Source organism: Bos taurus, chromosome 13 (assembly GCF_002263795.3).
Source record: "Bos taurus isolate L1 Dominette 01449 registration number 42190680 breed Hereford chromosome 13, ARS-UCD2.0, whole genome shotgun sequence".
Taxonomy (NCBI): Eukaryota; Metazoa; Chordata; class Mammalia; order Artiodactyla; family Bovidae; genus Bos; species Bos taurus.
Genome location: NC_037340.1, coordinates 47,755,109 through 47,776,029, shown reverse-complemented (window position 1 = coordinate 47,776,029; position 20,921 = coordinate 47,755,109). Strand labels below are relative to the sequence as shown.

At 36.0% G+C, this 20,921-nt stretch overlaps 1 protein-coding gene across 5 annotated transcripts in view; it reads left to right on the top strand.

The window, feature by feature from the left end:
* Window positions 1-20,921, top strand: part of GPCPD1 (glycerophosphocholine phosphodiesterase 1) — a 67,076-nt gene that overhangs the window by 8,403 nt on the left and 37,752 nt on the right. For 2 of the 5 annotated variants that reach the window (XM_002692364.7, XM_005214894.5), the window contains exons 3-7: window positions 115-211; window positions 4,216-4,300; window positions 10,417-10,492; window positions 12,298-12,339; window positions 20,782-20,905. In XM_002692364.7, the coding sequence (XP_002692410.1) occupies window positions 115-211; window positions 4,216-4,300; window positions 10,417-10,492; window positions 12,298-12,339; window positions 20,782-20,905 (424 nt within the window). The remainder of the gene's footprint in view (window positions 1-114; window positions 212-4,215; window positions 4,301-10,416; window positions 10,493-12,297; window positions 12,340-20,781; window positions 20,906-20,921) is intronic. The other 3 variants (XM_010811560.4, XM_059892961.1, XM_059892962.1) reach the window with 2 other exon arrangements.

Sequence of the window (20,921 nt, the reverse complement as noted above, 5' to 3'; positions counted from 1 at the left end):
TTCTCCAGTGAAGCCCTTTCATCTCTGCTAAAGGGGACTCTGCAGCCTGTTAAACCAGTGCAACTTCCTAAAACAAAATGAGATGTTCCTACTTAACCCATTATGGTTTTTTAGGAGAGGTTTTTGCAATATGTGGAAGCTGTGATGCTTTGGGAAACTGGAATCCTCAAAAAGCTGTGGCTCTTCTTCCAGAGAATGAAACAGGTGAAAGGTAAGCATGGACATGTCATATTACCAAACAATTGTGACATTCAGATTATAAACCTGTTTTTTTTTTTCTTTAAAGAGATCTTGGTGTATTTTTCTTTTAGTTTTTAGCAAACTTATCACATATGCATACAGAGTAAAGTCATTTTACAAACTTTGCTGTAAAAAACAAGTTCCTTTGTTTCTCAGTTTTGACCTCAAATAATTTCAAGTCTTGGCTGTTAGCTGCATCTTTTGGTACTTAATACCATGTTTCTAAACAGGCTTATATTGTTGTTTCTTATTTTAAAAATCTTTTTAAGACATTGTCTTTGGCTTCTTGGTACATACTCTTTTTAAAAAATGTAGTTTTTGCTTTAGCCTAAGAAATAATTGTCTTGAGACATATATACTATTAAAAGCAGAGAGTAGAACACAGCATTAGAATTTTTAGCTAATGAAATGAGTTCACTACTGACATTAATTACAGCACTAAACTTAGCATGGGTGTGTTGGTGCATTGGAGTGGAGAAAGGAGGGCCTGGGTGCCAGTTCATTTCTGCCATTCTGATTTGGGGCAGATCCCATATCTCTTAAGCCTCAGTTCCATCATCTACGTGGTAAAGAGGTTAGGATAGAATCAGTGATGTGAACAACGGTAATCCTCTGCCTGCAGATATTTTGAAGTGTTACTGATTGTCAAAATGTATGTGTGGGGGTAAAGGAGAGATGAGATTGTAAGTAGTGTACAAATACATGCAGTGCACCCAGGGAGAAACATCAGATTAGATGATTATTAAGCAGTTCTGCTAAAACTGTGGCCTGTAGACCCAGTGTTAGACAAAAAACATTTTTTATTAGTGCATGATGTGAGAAATGCACAAACTGAGAGCAAGTGTTTAGAAATGCTTACAGCAATTTGACATTGCTAGGACACCGATACATGTAATGGACTTATTGAACTGGATGTGTTGTAGACTAGAAGTATTGGTAGGGTAACAGAAACAGAAACTGGTCCTTCACAGCAGATAGTTTGAGGAGCACAGGGAAATAACAGGGAAAGTAGAACAAGACCTTAATGTTCTCTTAGGAAAAGAGAACAAACACATAGAATACCATCTTCCCTGTCATTTGTGTGACACGTTTTCTCAACCAATTCTCTTCTGTTTATATATATATTAAATTCTGTTGACAAACGATATTGGGGTCACAGACAAATGAAATGTTTATTCTCTTCAAGTGGCTATTTTTTCCTTGATTTGTGGATCTGTCACTCTTGTCTGAGGTGAAACCTCATGTCCTTCTGAACTTGTTTACCTCTGCTCTGAATTCTTGATCTGCCCTATTACCTGTCTTCTCATTGCAGTGCCTTCTCTTGTTGTGAAGCAGGGCTCTAGGGCCCGAGGGCTTCAGTAATTGTAGCACGTGGGTGCCATTGTTGTGCACAGGCTTAGTTGCTCCCTGGCATTTGGGATCTTCCAGAACCAGGGACTGAACCCTTGTCTCCTGCATTGGCAGGCAAATTCTTAACCACTAGACCCAGGAAAGTCCTGAAACCACTTTAAAAAATTATTTTAAAAGGACTTTGCACTTTTAAAAGGGGCTTTTTTTAAAAAGTACATATGCTTAGGCCCTACTCCTGGAAGATGGATAAATAATGCATGGCAGAGGGACCCCAACACATTTTTAAAGCATATTAATTCTACTGTGCACATCTGGGGCAAGTTGCACTTAATCTGGTTGATTTTATCTATGAAATAATACTGGACATTTGCCATAATTTTGGTAGCAGAGATGGGAACTAAGTTTCACCCCAGAGTTGGTGGAATCTATCTAGAGCCCTGTATTGAAGAGGATTCTGAGGCTTATCAGGAAGAAGTAGTCAGGGCATATGTGCTGAGCATTTGGTCTGTCCTTGCTGTGCAGCAGTGTTTCTCAACCATATGCATCCAGTGTATCGAACTCCATGTGGCCAGGCTTCACCGCAGACCTATGAAACCAGTGTCCCAAGGTGGAGCCAGGACATATGTATTTTATTATTGCCAGGTTAATCTGATTGTTGTAGCTGGAGACCAGGGTTGACAGCTGGTTGTGGATATTTGTTAGAGACCAGAATTGAGTCAGAGTAAGGGTAATGCCTTAAGTCTGTCTTGGCAGAGCCAGGTGGGGAGCATTGCTGACCATCTGGTATCATGGAAGAACACACGGAGCTCCTGTTTAGTCACTGAACTATTCATGCTGAGTTAATGTTTGGGTAATGATCTATGACATGGGCTCTCAAACTTAAGTGTTCATCATCAGAGCCTGGAGGCTTGTTAAATTACAGAGTGCTTGGGCCCTCCCTGGGAGTTTCCAATTCAGTAGTTTTAGATGTATTCTGAGATTTTGCATTTCTACAAGCTCCTAGGTAATATAGTCCTGGGAGCACACTTTAAATGCTATTCGTCTATGATTTGAAGTTAAAAATTACTTATAATCTTGAACTGTAGTGAATTCTTTAACTGTTGAGTCCAAACTTTAGAAATAGCGTTTAGAATATGTTAGAATAGAATAGTTCAAAGGAAGACATTAAGTTGTAAGACTTACTTACAAACAAATAAGACACAGACTCTGCTTGACTTGGGAGGAATAGCTAGAGGCTGGGCAGGAGAATAAGAGACAGTCGAAACAGGCGGTTAAGTCAGTGACCTTAGCCTCAAAGCCTCTTAGCAGCCATGTAACATCCTTAGCTCAGAGAAGGCAGTAGCAACCCATTGCAGTACTCTTGCCTGGAAAATCCCATGGACGGAGGAGCCTGGTAGGCTCCAGTCCATGGGCTCGCTAAGAGTCGGACACGTCGGACACGACTGAGCAACTTCACTTTTACTTTTCACTTTCCTGCATTGGAGAAGGAAATGGCAACCCACTCCAGTGTTCTTGCCTGGAGAATGCCAGGGACAGGGGAGCCTGGTAGGCTCCCGTCTATGGGGTCGCACAGAGTCAGACATGACTGATGCGACTTAGCAGCCGCAGCAGCAGCAACATCCCTAGCTAAGTGAAAAGTGAAGAGATTCAGAAGTCTGCAGTGTTTGCTTGCCTTTTTTTGTTTGGAATATTTCTGGTTCTTTGTATGACTCATTGTTAAGGTCTCAGCTCAGATAGCTCTTGTGAGGTCTCCCTCCAAAATTTGTCCCCTCAGAAAGGTCAGCTAGTCCTTCCTATGTTTGTTTGTCTATTCACGTAAGCAAGCACTCTCCTTGAAGATAAGACTTTTTCTGCCTTACTCATCACTGTGTTTGATGCCTAAAGCTCAGCTTCTCTGTACATCAGTGCCAAAATGAATCTTGGAGACAAAAGAGTTTTGGTTGAAGTAGAAAAGGACAGCTTTATTGCTTTGCTAGGCAAAGCAGGCCACAATGGGCTAATCCCCTCAAAACTATGTGTCCCAAATTGGGAAAGATAGTCAAAAGTTTTATAGTAATTGCTCAAAGAAGGCGTGATCAGCTCGGTGGACATTTCTTCTGATGGGTGAGGTAAATGGGAGTCAACTTCATAAACCTTCGGGTCTAACTGGTCTGGGGTCTTCATGCTTGTGGGCTGCATACCATTGACTTCTCCCACCTGCAGGGGATTTCAGTATCTGTAAAATAGCTCAAGGATAACTGTTGTATGTATCCTTAGTAGGGAAATAGGACCTTGCCACAAGGCTGCTCTTGACTGTTCCTTTCTCCCTGGTCTTGCATCCCCTCCCTTCCCTAATTAAGAACTGCTGGAATCTGCCCATTGGAACTCAGGGATGGTCATGGAGACTGAATGAAGGTTGTTTATTAATCAAAGAAATGGGGGACACAAAGGTCTTGAGCCCCATAGCTCCATGGGGCCCAGCATGGTATTATGTTCCCAGTTCCCAGTTGATATCAGACCTCGAATAAAAATTTTTGTAGGGATAAATGGTATTGATTACACATCTTACTTGAAGGATTTTATGAATTAATGAAGTCTTGCATTTTAGTTTGATACTGATGCTGCTGCTTTCTTTTTTTCTCACAGCATGTTATGGAAAGCAACCATTGTACTAAGTAGAGGAGTATCAGTTCAGTACCGCTATTTCAAAGGGTGCTTTTTAGAACCAAAGGTATGTTTTCTTTATCTAGTTTCCAGTTTCTTTAGAACATTTCTTTCAAAAGCAAATAAGTTTGGAAACATTAAAAGTAAAATGAGTTTGTTTTGATCAAATAAGGAAAAAAGAACTCTAGATTAATAATGTTTCAGTATCCAAAAGAAAGGAAATAGCCACTTCAGAGGCAGACAGTGTGTGCAGTGGAATTTTTTTAAAAGACTAATAGTAAGTATGTTCTGCAATATTCTTATCATGAAATTGGTTTTAATGATAAATGTTCTTGATAGGTGTGCATTTTCTATAACTTTTGTGAACTAGTTAGTAACCAGTAGTAAGGGTTTTTCTGTTTGTTTCATGTTTTTGATTTGTTTGTGGTACAATATATTTAGAGGAGTATATAGCCAACTTTTAAGTAACTGTTTTAAAAATTATTTCACTGCAGCCAACTCTTAGTGGCTGCATTAACTGCTGTCAAAACTGAAGTCATTCTTTTTAGATTTTTTTCAGTGATGGTGTTGATAAATCAGGATCTTTTCTAAAGGCTTTGAAGTATCAGTTAGCTCTAAATCTGCTTGCTCACAATGGCTTATTTTGGGATCATTTTCATTTTTATGTTTAGAAAAGAAAATCGATTCTTTCTTATTTTAAAGATAGTTGCTTGCTGAAAGGATTCTTTTCTTTCAGATTTTTATCTGAGCACACTTTGGGCTGCATGTGAAAAAGAGCTTAAGCAGGAGTCTAGGAAGCAGAATGTGGATTAGATCTTTTTAAAAATGTATTTCCCTGTGGGGTCCTTGAATACATGTGAGAAAAAAAATGCAAGCAGCCACTGTTTCCTCAGTCTCTTTAGCCACCATTATAAAAAACAACAACCAAAAAAAAACTGACAAACCCACTTCAGCTGTCTTTTGCACCTATTACGTTTCTTATTCCAAAAATATATTGTGAATATACTCAGTAATTAAAATTAAATTACATTATAGTTGATCATTATGTTGGCTTATCTTGACAATAGTCTCACTTTAATGGCTTGGGAAAAGATCATTTATTTGGCTGAGGGGTTGGATTGTGGCAGAATTCTTTAGTATACAGTAAACATTTGTGCATAGAATGTAGATCATAGCGCTTATGACTAAGCTTATTTGAGGATCCTAGTATATGAAATCTGTAACATGTGAAATTAATTAAATTTTACTTAAGGGGGCATCTGGACAAGAAAAATCATAATGAATCCTTTGGGCATAGTTTCCTAAAGTAAGACTGTTGGCAACACAGGTCAAATTAAGCCAATCTATTTTCTCTTTTCATTGAAGATGTAACCAAAAGCAGCAAATCAATCCAAAATGTCTTTTCAAAAAATTGGCAAGAATTCTGTTTACAGTAAGAAACAAGTTTTTCCCCTTGTAATACTTGCAAAAGTTTACAGTATGTGTTGGTGAGTGTGTTTCTTTAAGTAGGTGCTCTGTATCGTGTACACATGTACCGTGTGATGCAGGGGCTGCCATGGTAAGTATGTTTTTCATGGAATAGAGTCAATAGCGTCGATAGCCACATAATAAATTCCATGCATATGGCTAGAGAGTTTTTTTCCCCATATGCCAGCTTAAAGTGACGCTTTTCTTTTTAAAGTTGGTGGCGCTTTTTAAATGAATAATGATTTTAAATAGAAACTTTGTCTCAATTGTGCAATGATAGAACCAATGTGCAAGGAATCTTAAATTGTTAAATGATATAAATCATTAGAGTATATGTTTTATGAATATAAAGAATGATTGGAAAGAAAAATAATTACAAAAGCATTGAAAAACTGAAATGGGTAATAAGGTTAATTTTACTGAGTCAAAAGTTTTCAGTAGTCTATCCAGGCAGTTGTAGGACCTAAAAAAAATCTTGTGATGTTGTCGCTTGACCTTCAGAATTCAGCTTCCTCATCCATAAAATGAAGGGTTTAAACTGTAGATTTTTTAGGTCCCTTTCATTGCTAAAACTTTTCTATAGAACATTTTACCATTCATAGTTTCTCTTCATAATTTGCTCTTTCTGGCATATTCCTCTTAGTTTAGAGGAGTCTTGAGATCCTTTTTCTCCTAATTTTTCATATTCTTATACTTTGTAGAATTAGAATAAGGTATTAATAATTGAATTTTAAAATAATTTTACAGGTAACAAATATATTTTAACATAGCACACAAAAATAGTAGATATTCTTGGAATGGAAACATTGCTGTGAGTCTGCAGATAACCCATTATTTTCGCATCTTCACCAAAGATAATTTTTGAATTAACATGTAACTTAAGCATTTTTAAATCCATGTTCACCCCTTTTTATTTGTACCTGGAATTAGGGATTGTCTCATACTAAGATTATATTGTCTTTGAAATATTTCATTCATTTCAGTGAAACAGCTCTTTATTTTACAATAACATCTACTTTTAATTTTTACAGGTGTTAACATTCACTCATAATTAGATTCATTATAAATTTTTTTATCTTGTGGTTAATCTCCCTTGATTATTGTTTAAATCCTTTAACAAAAGAATCAATCATCTGATAGGCAGACAGTTGTTTCTTACTGGTCTTATTAAAAATAGTGATTTTAAAATAACTACATATCTGGCCTCTGAAAAAATTCTTCAGAGTCCCTTTCTTTTTTTCTTTTTTATGGAGACATCAGTAGTTTAATGAATGGGGAAGCTTGCATGTATGAAACAAATCTTGGAGCAACACCCGACCGTGTGCAAACGTTGGCAGGCAGGACATGGTAGCAGTCTTCACTGTGGGTGGGGAATGGGGGAATTACCAGTTGCAGGGGAATTGACTTCAGGTGTGAGCTCCTTTCACATGGGCATTTCTTTCAAAATTGTAGAAAGAAAACAGTGAAATTTCTAAAATTTACACTTAACAGTTTTTATGATATTTGAAAGCAGTGATATTACATGATATTGATAATTTTGCTTGGTGGTTTGTTAAGAACAAAAACTGCACTCTATATGTTATATAATCTTTCTTGTTTCTCAGTGCTTGATGTAGCTGAATGATGTCAATCAATAACTGTTTAAGAAGGCAGTCATTATGATGTTTTTCTGGAAACATTTTTTTTGTTTGTTTTTTTTGTTAATACGCATTTTGAAAAGTGTTCCAGCAGTCATCTGATTCAATACATGCTAAGATGGGCTTACGTGATAGTTCAGTTGATAAAGAATCCGCCTGCAATGTAGGAGACCCTGGTTTGATTTCCTGGGTCAGGAAGATCCCCTGGAGAAGGGAAAGGCTACCCACTCCAGTATTCTGGCCTGGAGAAATCAAATCCATGGACTGTATAGTCCATGGGGTTGCAAAGACACGACTGAGTGACTTTCAATAATAATAATACAAATAAGATGTGAAATAACTCAAACAGTACTGTTACTAGAATACTGTTTTGGGCTAATGGTTACTTTTTTTCTCCAAAGAGCCACCTTCCGTTTCACTCCAAAGCACTTAACATTTTGATAGTCTTTTACAGAATGGAACTCTTGTTTTTTTCCTAAGATCTTTCTAAGACTTATTACATTTAGAGTATTAAAAAGGACTGCATGTTTTGGAATTGTTACTGAGATCTTTAATTTCCCAGTGCTCAAGTCTTAAGTTTTTTTTGTTTGAAAAAATATTAGTAAGCCAGAATTTAAGATTACCTTCTGAAGTTTAATAAAGTAGGCGTTACAGTTTTGGAAATTCAGTGTGTTTTAAGATTTGGTTCATTTGTCAGTACCGTAACGTTTTATGTACCAGTCATGAATTTTTAATGTGAATGCTTGTAGACTCACAAGCCCTTTGGACTTGTAATTGGCCCTTCGGACTGCTCCTCAAAACTCCATTCTGTTCGAGCCTCATTTGCTTTATTCTGTGATTAGAGGGTTTGTTACTAAAACAGACAGGGGTGAAGTTTTTAAACTTAATTACTACAATATGTTCATTTTCAAATGTTTAATCCACAGGGTTATTCTTATATGATTATAGATACTACAGTCAGCACTTTGAGAAATTCCTCTGATACCAGAATTAAAACAGAAACAGTCTCTCTTCTACTCACTTTTAATGCCCACTGGTATTTACTGTTACATTCATGGCACCCTTTCAAGTCACATTTCACTAGTAACTTTTGTAACAGTATGATCTATACCATTTTTGTAGCAAAGAGGATTTTTTTGAGGAGGGTGCAGGGGACATGGGGAATAGGAATAGGTTGGTTAGTTCTGGTTGCCCATTATTGCTAAGAAACATTCCTATTTTTAATATATATGTGCATCTTTTGAGGATTATAAAGTTTTATCTGTGAAAATACAGAAAAATGATAGCAAAAAGTTTTAGTAAAAAATATCTAACAGATGAAGGATCAAATGTTCCTCGTTTTTAAACATAATTCACCATATTTTAAGATGAACACTTTCACATTACATTTTTTTAAAAACGTCTACACAGTTTATTATCAATTCACAAGTGAACTCTTATGACAAGGATGTATTCAGCCGGAGAAAATGAGTTCCTGTATTGTCCCAGGATTAAGGAATTGAATGTATATCTAATGTAATGTTAGTTTTCAAACTTTGAAAGTTTGCAAGTTTTAAATAAGGTTTTAAGTAGCAGAATTCTCTCTTGCCTAACTTGTTACATACTTACTGTCATTTGGCACATTTCTTAAATCAATATTGAAATCCTAGAAAAAGTTAGAGTATTTAATGCCATCTACAGATGTACTATAGGGAGAAATGTACATGTTCCAGACTTAAGAGTATATATAATACATACCTAGAAAAGAATTTGAATATGTGAAAGTATTGATAATGATTGTCTATGAGTGATGTGATAATGGGTGATTTTGTTTTCTTTTTGCTTTTTTGTATTTTATTAAATTTCTTTTTCAGGAAGAAAAAATACCTTGTTAGGTTGTCAAACCTTGTTAGGTTTGAAATTTTGCTTTTAAAATATGTAAAGGATTGTTTTTGGCACATAAGTTTAATTAGTCAAGTTTGTTTGTTTGTTTTTGATGAAAATTAGGAAGCACTTCATACTTTAGTCCCTTAGGAACACACAAAAGAGTCCTTGTGGTAGTTCATTCTAGCTTTTAAATTGCTGTAGACATTATCAACAATACATAAGGCTGGGCTTTCCTGGTGGCTCAGATGGTAAAGAAACTGCCTGAAATGTGTAGGAGACCTGGGTTCAATCCCTGGGTTGGGAAGATACCCTGGAGAAGGGATTGGTTACCCACTCCAGTGTTCTTGCCTGGGAAATCCCATGGACAGAGGAGCCTGACAGGCTACAGTCCATGGGGTCGGCAAGAGTCAGACATGACTGGGCAACTAACACTTTAACTTTCTTTTTAATGAGACAACTCGATAACAGAAGACAAGTATTATAATTTTTCACACTGTATGAATTTATAAACTTCAAGGCATGAAGAGTAAAACTGGATGCCTACTCCCATTTAATTAAACTTGTTCTTCAGATTTACCCATGCATGTTTCCTTTCCTGAAGGAAAGGGCTTCTTGTGCTCCTTAAAAGCACGGGTTACTCTGATATGAGGATCTGATATTCTTCTTGTTACCTACTTAGCAGTTTTAAAATACATGAAATGAAGAACTCTATGATGCCTTTTAGTTCCTTGCATACTTGCAATAATTGATCTTACAGTATTTGTTCTTACTGTTTATTTCTATCGGAGAGTTTCAGCTTTTTCCAAACCCTTGAAGAGTTACTTCAGATGAGATGCTTCTTCCAGTAATCACATTGACTGCCGATATACGGAACATAATGTGTATTTGCTGTTAATTTAACTCAGAACAGAGTATCAGTTAACGATTAAACTGAGTATTGCAGGCAGATTAAAGAATGGGTTTAGAACGGTTTTATGTGCCAGTTCATCTCATTTTTCTTTGTTTACTTCCTCACCCTCATTTTCTTCCAGCGTTCATCATGTTTTGTGACCTGGTACATTCCTGATTTGGGGAATTACAATATTGATATTAACAAGATGAATCTCTTGGTTTCATGCTTAGTATAAGACTTAGGCCACAAACATCTAATGACATCATGGGTAGAAAATAAGATACAAGAAATTATTGCAGACGTTTAACTTTTAAATTGCAGACTATCGGTGGCCCATGTCAAGTCATAGTTCACAAGTGGGAGACTCATCTACAACCACGATCAATAACCCCTTTAGGTATGGGCATTAACTGCATCTGTTTGAGGCATATGCATAAAGTTACTAATATGCTGCACATTGGCTTAGTCAGATTTAATAAATATTTATTTTAAAGTTTAAGGTAAATGCATTGTCAATACTACAAGTTTCACTTAGTGTCTTACTTTCAAAACTAAGCAGTTCTTAATTGCCTTTCTTTGTAAACTTAATTAGAAACCTTTGTCTAGTTATTTTTAATTTCTTGGATTAGATGACTTTATGGAATATATATTTCCATTTGGAGTAGTTACAAAAGTTTGTAAAATAGCATTTTTCTTAACTGAGCATCCGTCTGTGGCTTTGATTACTTGCTCAGAGAACTTAGAGAACATTCAAGGAAAGAACTAACACAAAACAATGATTCTTTTAACTTTGAGTAGTATGTTATTTATTGTGTGTGTGTTTTTTTTTTAAACTAGTGAATATTTGAATAAACTTGTATGAATGAATTCAAATTTCCTGGTTGTAGCAGACATTTTCCCCCAATACCCTGCTGGCTATGTTAAAGTTGCTATTCAGATAATTTTTGTTTGTTTGTTTAAGTGTTGTTTAGTTTTCTTATGCCCAACAGTGGCATTTCTCTTCATACAAGTATTTTTGAATTTCCTTTTCCATACTGAGATTGAAATTTGAAATTCTTTGCACATACATTAAATTACCCACTTGGTTTTGTGTATAAATTAGTGCTGAGAAATCTTTTAGTTTCTAGAAAAAATTATAATTTAAAGATAATAAATGGCTTGTTAGTTACTAGCTTAGATTAGAAAATAATGAGTGATTCTGCTTTACCCTGCATCAAGGACACATCTCGTTTAAACAAATATCTTGTTCCATCCTCTGTTGGATTTTATTTTTGCATGTTTTAATACATTTCTGATACTATATTTATAATTGTTATGATAGTGTACTTTAGAATTATACTGAGGTTGGAAAATATTAGGAATTGAATATTTAAAAAATTGCATTTTGAAGCATCCTGCAATTAAATATATTTTCTTTGAGAGGTAGGATGATTTTTGTTTCTGATCTTTTTAATAAATTTATTTTAAGCTTTTGGGAAGTATAACTTCTGAACTTAAGAGCTGTGTGAAATATACCAGAGAATCTTTACTGGAAACTATCACACTTATTTTGACAATTATTTCAGATTTATGTTTAAAGTAAACTGGGGAATGAAGTAGCAGGGAAGATAATCAGTATTTTACTTAGAGGGTGGGGATTAACAGTTTTTCTCATTTAGTTGACATTTCTGTTGGAAGGGAGCACTTACCTTTTGGTAGTTCCTCACAGCTCTATGTATACAGGTAAGTTTATGCTGTTTGAAAAGCTTTTAGCTGGCTGTAGAGAATAATTGGGGTTTGAGGAGCATTATATTTAAGATCAGAATAGGCACTATGTGAGAATAAGCATTTTAATTGTGCCAAGACCTTTGGTTTGAAAAAAACCAGGCGATATTGTTCAGCAACTTGTCAGTCTCATATATTGGTTGGTATAAACATTTGTCCCAGTGCCTCTAGCCTGGAGCACCTCTCTGAGGACTTTTCTTTTCTCTTCCTTGTAACATTGTGAATAATCACCATGAATGTAAGAACTACTACTGTCTGATAGCCTCCTTAAAAGGGGTTTCTTTATTGAGGGCTACAATAAATATGCTTATTCACTTTGGGATGCTTTATATTTTTAATTAATTAAAAAAAATCCTTAAGGTGGGTAATTTCTCAGTTGTTCATTGTGTGTGTACATCATGAATTTTAACTAAGTTTTCTATTTTCCTTCAATTTTAGAAAGTGAAATTATTATTGACGATGGACAATTTGGAATCCACAGTAAGTGAGACTGAGTTTTCAAAAATCTTCATCACGTGGTTGAGATCTTACATAACATTTTCATTAGAAACAGCACAGAGAAATAAGACTATGATTTTTTTTTAGATTATTTATCTGTTTATTTTTGGTTGTACTGCATCTTTGTCTAGTTAGGATGAGTGGGAGTTGCAGTATGTGGGTTTCTCACTACAGTAGCTACTCTTGTTGCAGAGTACAGGGTCTAGGCACAAGGGCTTCAGTAGTTGCAGCTCAGGGACTTATCAATTGTGGTGCATGAGCTCTAGTTGTCCATGGCATGTAGAATCTTCCTGGCCCAGGGGTCAAAGCTGTGTCCCCTGCATTGGCAGGTGGACTCTTAATCCACTGGATCACCAGGATCTGCTGTATCACCATGCTTCTTGTGGAATCTTAGTTCCCCAATCTGGGGGATCAAACCTGTGTCCTCTGCCGTGGAAGTGCAGAGTCCTAACCACTGACCGCCAGGGAATTCTCTGCGGTATAATTCTTATGCTTTACAATTTTATGTTTTTGATTTTTATTTGGCTGGTAACTTTAGGTGTAGGAATTAATAGAATTAACTTAAAAATATTATACTTAATGGTTATTATATCATCACTTAACAGTATTGTGTTTGAGAATATTAATTGTTCTAAACCTTTAAATGTGAACCATTACTCATAACCAACATTTGTGCATTGTTTGTATGTGCATTTATACTAAAATCCAGATTAAAGAGAATGTTCTAGTCATTCTGGCTGAGTAAACAATTTACAGTGGAGTCTAAAGTCCTTTTACTTCTGAAAATGTTATGCATTCTTATACTTTCTGCATCAGTAGATATTTTATCCTAAGGATTCAAGTTATTTCTTCAATGACTGGAATTCATTATCATGCTAAACCTCCATCTTCATTTTAGATACTATACCATAGGAATCAAAAGTTATAAAGGGGGTGAGCAGAATGTGTGCTTACAGAACCAGAGATAATTGCTCATAACCAGAATTACTTGTTCCTGTTCAATATAGGAAGGAGTAGGGCCTGGATGTTTTATTTTTATTTATTTATATGGCTCTGCTGGGTCTTCACTGCTGCACGTGGGCTTTCTCTAGTTGTGGTGAGGGAGGGCTACTCTTCCATGTGGTGTGCACTGTGGTCTGCAGGCTTCTCATTGCAGTGACTTCTCTTGTGGAGAACGGCCTCTACGCTGGTGGGCTCAGTAGTTGTGGTGCCAGGGCTTAGTTGCTGTGGCATGTGAAATCTTATAACCAGACCAGCAATCGAGCCTCTATTCCCTTCATTGGTGGATGGATTCCCATCTACTGAGCCATCAGGGAAGTCTGGGCCTGAGTGTTTTGATTGTGGTTTTACTAGGTACATATGTTTATCCACTTTACAGATGTAGATGCTTTTGTAGTGTTAGGACAGTAACTTGACTTATTTTCTTGATTTTGTTTGGGATTATTTATATTACATCATAAAGTAGTCTAACACTTGAGATGGTAATGGTTTCTCTTTATGTATAAAATTTTGATAGTTAGGAAATCAGACCTAAGGAGAAAGTTTCCTTGATTTATTTATTTATTTTTTTTAAATCCTGTTGATGGAAAACTTAGGTACAAAACAGTTGTCAGCTCCCTGGTATTTATGACAATGTTATTACTTTTGTTAATTTGAAGTAAGAAACTTCAAATTAACACTGCTAGCAGTGTTATCACAATCATGCAGTTTATCAATGACAGAATATTAGGTGGATAATACATTTATTTATTTTTTTCAACTTTAAGAACAATTTATTTTTCATTGAAGGATAATTGCTTTACAGAATTTTGCTGTTTTCTGTCAAATCCCAACATGAATCAGGCATAGATACACATATATCCCCTCCCTTTTGAACCTCCCTCCCATCTCCCTCCCCATCCCACCAGTCTAAGTTGATACAGGGCCCCTGTTAAGAGTTTCCCAAGCCATACAGCAAATTCCCATTGGCTATCTATTTTACGTATCATGGAGGTTTCTATGTTACTCCTTCCATATATCTCATCCTCTCCTCCCCTTTCCCCATGTCCATAAGTCTATTCTCTATGTGTTTCCCCATTGCTCCCCTGTAAGTAACTTCTTCAGTACCATTTTTCTAGATTCCGTATATATGTGTTAGAATACAATATTTATCTTTCTGACTCACTTCACTCTGTATAGTAGGTTCTAGATTCATCCACCTTATTAGAACGGACTCAAATGCATTACTTTTTATGGCTGAGTAATACTCCATTTTGTGTGTGTTCTACAACTTGTTTATCCATTCATCTGTCAATGGACATCTAGGTTGCTTCCATGTTCTAGCTATTGTAAATAGTGCTGCAGTAAACAGTGGGATACATGTGTCTCTTTCAGTTTTGGTTTCCCCAGGGTATATGCCTAGGAGTGGGATTGCTGGGTCCTATGGTGGTTTTATTCCTAGTTTTTAAAGGAATCTCCATACCGTCTTCTGTTGTGGCTGGATCAATTTACATTCCCACCAACAGTGCAAGAGCCTTCCCTTTTCTCCACACCCTCTCCTCCACACCCTCTCCTCCACACCCTCTCCAGCATTTGTTTGTAGACTTTCTGATGAGGGCCATTCTGACCAGTGTGAGGTGATATCTCATTGTAATTTTGATTTGCATTTCTCTAATAATGAGTGATGTTGAGCATCTTTTCATGTGTTTGTTAGCCATCTGTATGTCTTCTTTGGAGAAATGTCCGTTTAGGTCTTTTTCCCACTTTTTGATTGGGAAGTTTGTTTTTCTGGTATTTAGTTGTATGAGCTGCTTGTATATTTTGAAAATTAATCCTTTGTCAGTTGTTCCATTTGTTATTATTGTCCATTTGTTATTATTGTTTCCCATTCTGAGGCTTGTCTTTTCACCTTGCTTATAATCTCCTTTGCTGTGCAAGAGCTTTTAAGTTTAATTAGGTCCCACTTGTTTACTTTTGTTTCTATTTCCATTACTCTAGGAGGTGGGTCATAGAGGATCTTGGTTTAATATATGTCAGAGGGTTCTGCCTTTGTTTTCCTCTTAAGAGTTTTATAGTTTCTGGTCTTACATTTAGGTCTTTAATCCATTTTGAGTTTATCTTTGTGTATGGTGTTAGAAAGTGTTCTAATTCCATTTTCTTACATGTAGCTGTCCAGTTTTCCCAGTACCATTTATTGAAGAGGCTGTCTTTGCCCCATATTGCCTCCTTTGTCAAAAATAAGGTACCCATAGGCTTTCTATGTTGTTCCATTGGTCTGTATTTCTGTTTTCATGCCAGTACCGTACTGTCCTGATGCCTGTAGCTTTGTAGTATAACCTGAAGTCAGGAAGGTTAATTGCTCCAGCTTCATTCTTCTTTGTTAAGACTCCTTTGGCTATTTGGGGTCTTTGTGTTTCCATGTGAATTGTGAAATTTTTTGTTCTGGTTCTGTGGAAAATGCCATTAATAATTTGATAGGGATTGCATTAAATCCATAGATTGCATTTGGTAGTATACTCATTTTCACAATATTGATTCTTCCTACCCAGGAACATGGAATATCTTTCCATCTGTTTATGTCATCTTTCTTTCATTAGTGTCTTATAATTTTCTTTGTACAGTTCTTTTGTCGCCTTAGGTAAGTTTATTCCTAGATATTTAATTCTTTTTGTTGTAATGGTGAATGGAATTGATTCCTTAATTGCTCTTTCTGATTTTTCATTGTTAGTATATAGAAATGCAAGTAATTTCTGTATATTGATTTTGTATCCTGCAACTTTGCTAAATTCACTGGTTAGCTCTAGTAATTTGCTGGTACTATCTTTAGGGTTTTCTGTGTACAGTGTCATGTCATCTGCAAACAGTGAGACTTTACTTCTTTTCCACGGGATTCCTTTTGTTTCTTTTTCTTCTCTGATTGCTGTAGCTAGAACTTCCAAAACTATGTTGAATAATAGTGGTGAAAATAGACACCCTTGTCTTGTTCCTGATCTTAGGGGGAATGCTTTCAGTTTTTCACCATTGAGAATAATGTTTGCTATAGGCTTATATATGGGCTTTACTGTGTTGTGGTAGAGCTTTTATTTTTGAAGAGTTTTAATCATAAATAGGTGCTGAATTTTATTCTGCATCTATTGGGATGATCATATAGTTTTAATCTTTCAATTTGTTAATGTGGGGTATCACATTGATTGATTTACGTATATTGAAGAATCCTTGCATCCCTGGAATAAACTACACTTGATTGTAGTGTATGAGCTATTTGATGTGTTGCCAAATTCTGTTTACTAACATTTTCGTGAGGATTTTTGCATCTATGTTTATCAGTGATAGTGGCCTATAGTTTTCTTTTTTGTGTGTTGTCTTTGTCTGATTTTGATCAGGGTGATGGTGGCCTCATAGAACGAGTTTGGAAGTGTTCCTTCTTCTGCAATTTTTTGAAAGATTTTTAGAAGGATAGGCATTAGCTCTTCTCTAAATGTTTGATAGGATTCTCCTGTGAAGCCATCTGGTCCTGGGCTTTTGTTTCTGGGAGATTTTTGATCACAGCTTCAATTTCAGTGCTTGAATTGGGTTGTTCACAATTTCTGTTTCTTCCTAGTTCAGTCTTAGAAGATTGAATTTTTCTAAGAATCTGTCCATTTCTTCCAGGGTATCTATTTTATTGCCATATAACTATAGTAGTCTCTTATAATCCTTTGTATTTCTGCATTGTCTGTTGTAACCTCTTCTTTTTCATTTCTAATTTTGTTGATTTGATTCTTCTTTTTTCTTGATGAATCTGGCTAAAGGTTTGTCAATTTTATCTTCTCAAAGAACCAGCTTTTAGTTTTATTAATCTTTACTATTGTTTCTTTCATTTCCTTTTCATTTATTTCTGCTCAAATTTATGATTTATTTCCTTGCTACTACTTTGGGGGTTTCTTCTTTTTCCAGTTGTTTTAGGTATAAAGTTAGATTGTCTATTTGCTGTTTTTCTTGTTTCTTGAGGTAGGATTGTATCACTATAAACTTCCTCTTAGAACTGCTTTTGCTGCATCCTGTACGTTTTGAGTTGTGTTTTGATTGTCACTTGTTTGTAGAAATTTTTTGATTTCCCTTTTGATTTCTTTAGTAACCTGTTAGTTATTTAGAAATGTATTGTTTAATCTCCATGTGTTTATGTCAAATCTGTTTTTTTTACAGTTTTTCTTTTTTTCACCTAATCATTTCTTTCTTTCTTTCTTTTTTTAAATTTTATTTTATTTTTAAACTTTACAATATTGTATTAGTTTTGCCAAATATCGAAATGAATCCGCCACAGGTATACCTGTGTTCCCCATCCTGAACCCTCCTCCCTCCTCCCTCCCCATACCCTCCCTCTGGGTCATCCCAGTGCACCAGCCCCAAGCATTCAGTATCCTGCATCGAACCTGGACTGGCGACTCGTTTCATACATGATATTATACATGTTTCAATGCTATTCTCCCAAATCTCCCCACCCTCTCCCTCTCCCACAGAGTCCATAAGACTGATCTATACATCAGTGTCTCTTTTGCTGTCTCGTACACAGGGTTATTGTTACCATCTTTCTAAATTCCATATATATGTGTTAGTATACTGTATTGGTGTTTTTCTTTCTGGCTTAGTTCACTCTGTATAATAGGTTCCAGTTTCATCCATCTCATTACAGTTTTTCTTTTAATTGATATCTAGTCTCTCATAGTGTTGTGGTCTGAGAAGATGCTTGATATAATTTCAGTTTTCTTAAATTTACTGAGGTTTGATTTGTGACCCAAGATGTGGTCTATCCTGGGTAATGTTCCATGTGCACTTGAGAAGAAGGTGTATTCTTTTGCATTTGGATGGAATGTCCTGACAATATCAGTGAGATCCATCTCATGTATCATTTAAGACTTGTGTTTCCTTATTAATTTCTGTTTTGATGGTCTGTCCATTGGTGTGGGTGGGGTGTTAAAGTGTCCTACTATTATTGTGTTACTGTCAATTTCCCTTTTTATGTCTGTTAGTGTTGGTCTTATGTATTGAGTTGTTCCTATGTTGGGTGCTTGAAAGTGAAAGTGAAGTCGCTCAGTCGTGTCTGACTCTTTGCGACCCCCTGGACTGTAGCCCACCAGGCTCCTCTGTTCATGGGATTCTCCAGGCAAGAATACTTGTTGGGTGCTTAGTTACTTAGAATTCTTATGCCTTCCTCTTGGATTGATCCCTTAATCATTATGTAGTGTCCTTCCTTATCTCTTGTAATCTTTATTTTAAAGTCTATTTTATCTGATACGAGGATTGCTACTTCAGCTTTCTTTTGCTTCCTGTTTGCATGAAATACATTTTTCCATCCTCTCAGTTTCAGTCTATGTGTTTTGAGGTCTGAAGTGGGTTTCTTGTAGACAGCATATATATGTGTCTTTTTGTATCCATTCAGCCAGTCTGTGTCTTTTGGTTGGAGCATTTAATCCATTTACATTTAATTTATTGATATGTATGTTCCTATTGTCATTTTCTTAATTGTTTGGGGTTGATTTTGTAGATCTCTTTTCTTCTTTTGTGTTTCCTGACTGTTTTCGTTTCTCCGTCAATTTTGAATGAGATCCTTGCCGGGTACAGTAATCTTAGTTGTAGATTTTCCCCTTTCAGTACTTTAAATATATCCTGCCATTCTCTTCTGGCCTGCAGAGTTTCTGCTGAAAGATAAGCTGTTAAATGTATGGGGTTTCCCTTGTATGTTACTTGTTGCATTTCCCTTGCTGCTTTTAATATTCTTTCTTTGTGTTTAGTTTTTGTTACTGTCCTGGTGTTTCTCCTTGAGTTTATCCTGTATGGGACTTTTGTGCCTCTTGGACTTGACTATTTCCTTTTCCACGTTGGGGAAATTTTCAACTATAATCTCTTCAAAAATTTTCTCGTACCCTTTCTTTTTCTCTTCTTCTTCTGGGACCCCTATAATTGGAATGTTGGTACATTTGATATGGTCCCAGAGGTCTCTGAGACTATCCTCAGCTCTTTTCATTCTTTTTACTTCATTCTGCTCTTCAGAAGATATTTCTCCCATTTTATCTTCCAGCTCAGTGATTTTTTTTCTTCTGCTTCAGATATTCTGCTATTGATTCCTTCTAGAGTATTTTTAATTTGAGTAATTGTGTGTGTCTCTGTATGTTTATTGTTTAATTCTTCTAGGTCTTTGTTTATTGATTCTTGCATTTTCTGCATTTTGTTTTCAAGGTTTTTGATCATCTTTATCATTATTCTGTATTCTTTTTCAGGTAGTTTGCCTGTTTCCTCTTCATTTATTTGGGCTTCTGTATTTCTAGTTTGTTCCTTCATTTGTGCATTATTTCTCTGCATTTTCATTTTTTTTTAAGTTATTGTGTTTGAGGTCTCCTTTTCTCAGGCTTCAAGGAAAGTTGAATTCTTTCCTTGAAGAAGGTTGAATTCTTTCTTCCTTTTGGTTTCTGCCCTCTTAAGGTTGGTCCAGTGGTTTGTAGTGAGCTTCCTATAGGGTGAGATTTGTGCTGAGTTTTTGTTTGTTTTTCTTCTGATGAGAAATGCTGAGTGAGGTGGTACACCTGTCTACTGATGATTTGGTTTGTATTTTTGTTTTGTTTGTTGTTCAGATGAAGCGTCCTATACAGGATGCTACTGGTGGTTGGGTGATGGTGGGTCTTGTATTCATGTGGTTTCTTTTGTGTTAGTTCTCACTATTGGTACTCCCTAGGGTTAGTTCTCTGGTAGTCTAGGGTCTTGAAAGAGTCAGTGCTCCCACCCCAAAGGCTCAGGGCTTAATCTCCTTGGAGTCATGAACTATGCCATGGCTCAGGAGATAAACAGCTCCAGAAATGGGGTGTTGTTACTCGATAAAATCTTTCAACAAGTATTTGTTCAGTACTTGGTGTGTGTCAGGCTCTGTTCCAAGCCCCTTATCCTGTTCGGCCTCGGCTACCCTCTGGGTGGCAACCGCCTGTTCCTTGCCCCTAGCAGCTCCCAGTACATTGATTTTGTTCAATTCTACCTCCTGGTATCTCCACTGCCAGCACTAGTGGAATAACTAGTTTTCAGCTGAGTGTCTCATGTGACACTTCGGAATTGTAACTGTGGTCACCAGTAGAACAACTGCTAGGTTATAAGCCTTCTTGGGATATGTATTCTTTCTGAGGTAGATTTGTATTGCTTCAATAATATATTCAATAAGAGTATTTTAATTTAGTTTGTTTAGTTATTAATGTTCATTTAGTTTTTCCCCCTTCATATGTATATACTTTATATACTTCATGTAAAAGTTTTCTTTTAATGACAAATTTAAGACTGCTTGTATATTTGCTTTGAAGAGAAATACCAGTGATAGATAACCTGAGTGTATCAAACTGTGAATGTGAACTGAAACTGTCAACGTGTAGTTATTGGATTGTTTTTTAAAATGTGTATATTAATTAGTGTTCTTCATACTTTTTCTAGATGGTATTGAGACTCTGGATTCTGGATGGCTGACATGTCAGACCGAAATCAGATTACGTTTGCATTATTCCGAAAAACCTCCTGTCTCAATAACCAAGAAAAAATTTAAAAAATCTAGATTTAGGTAGGACCATGTGTAT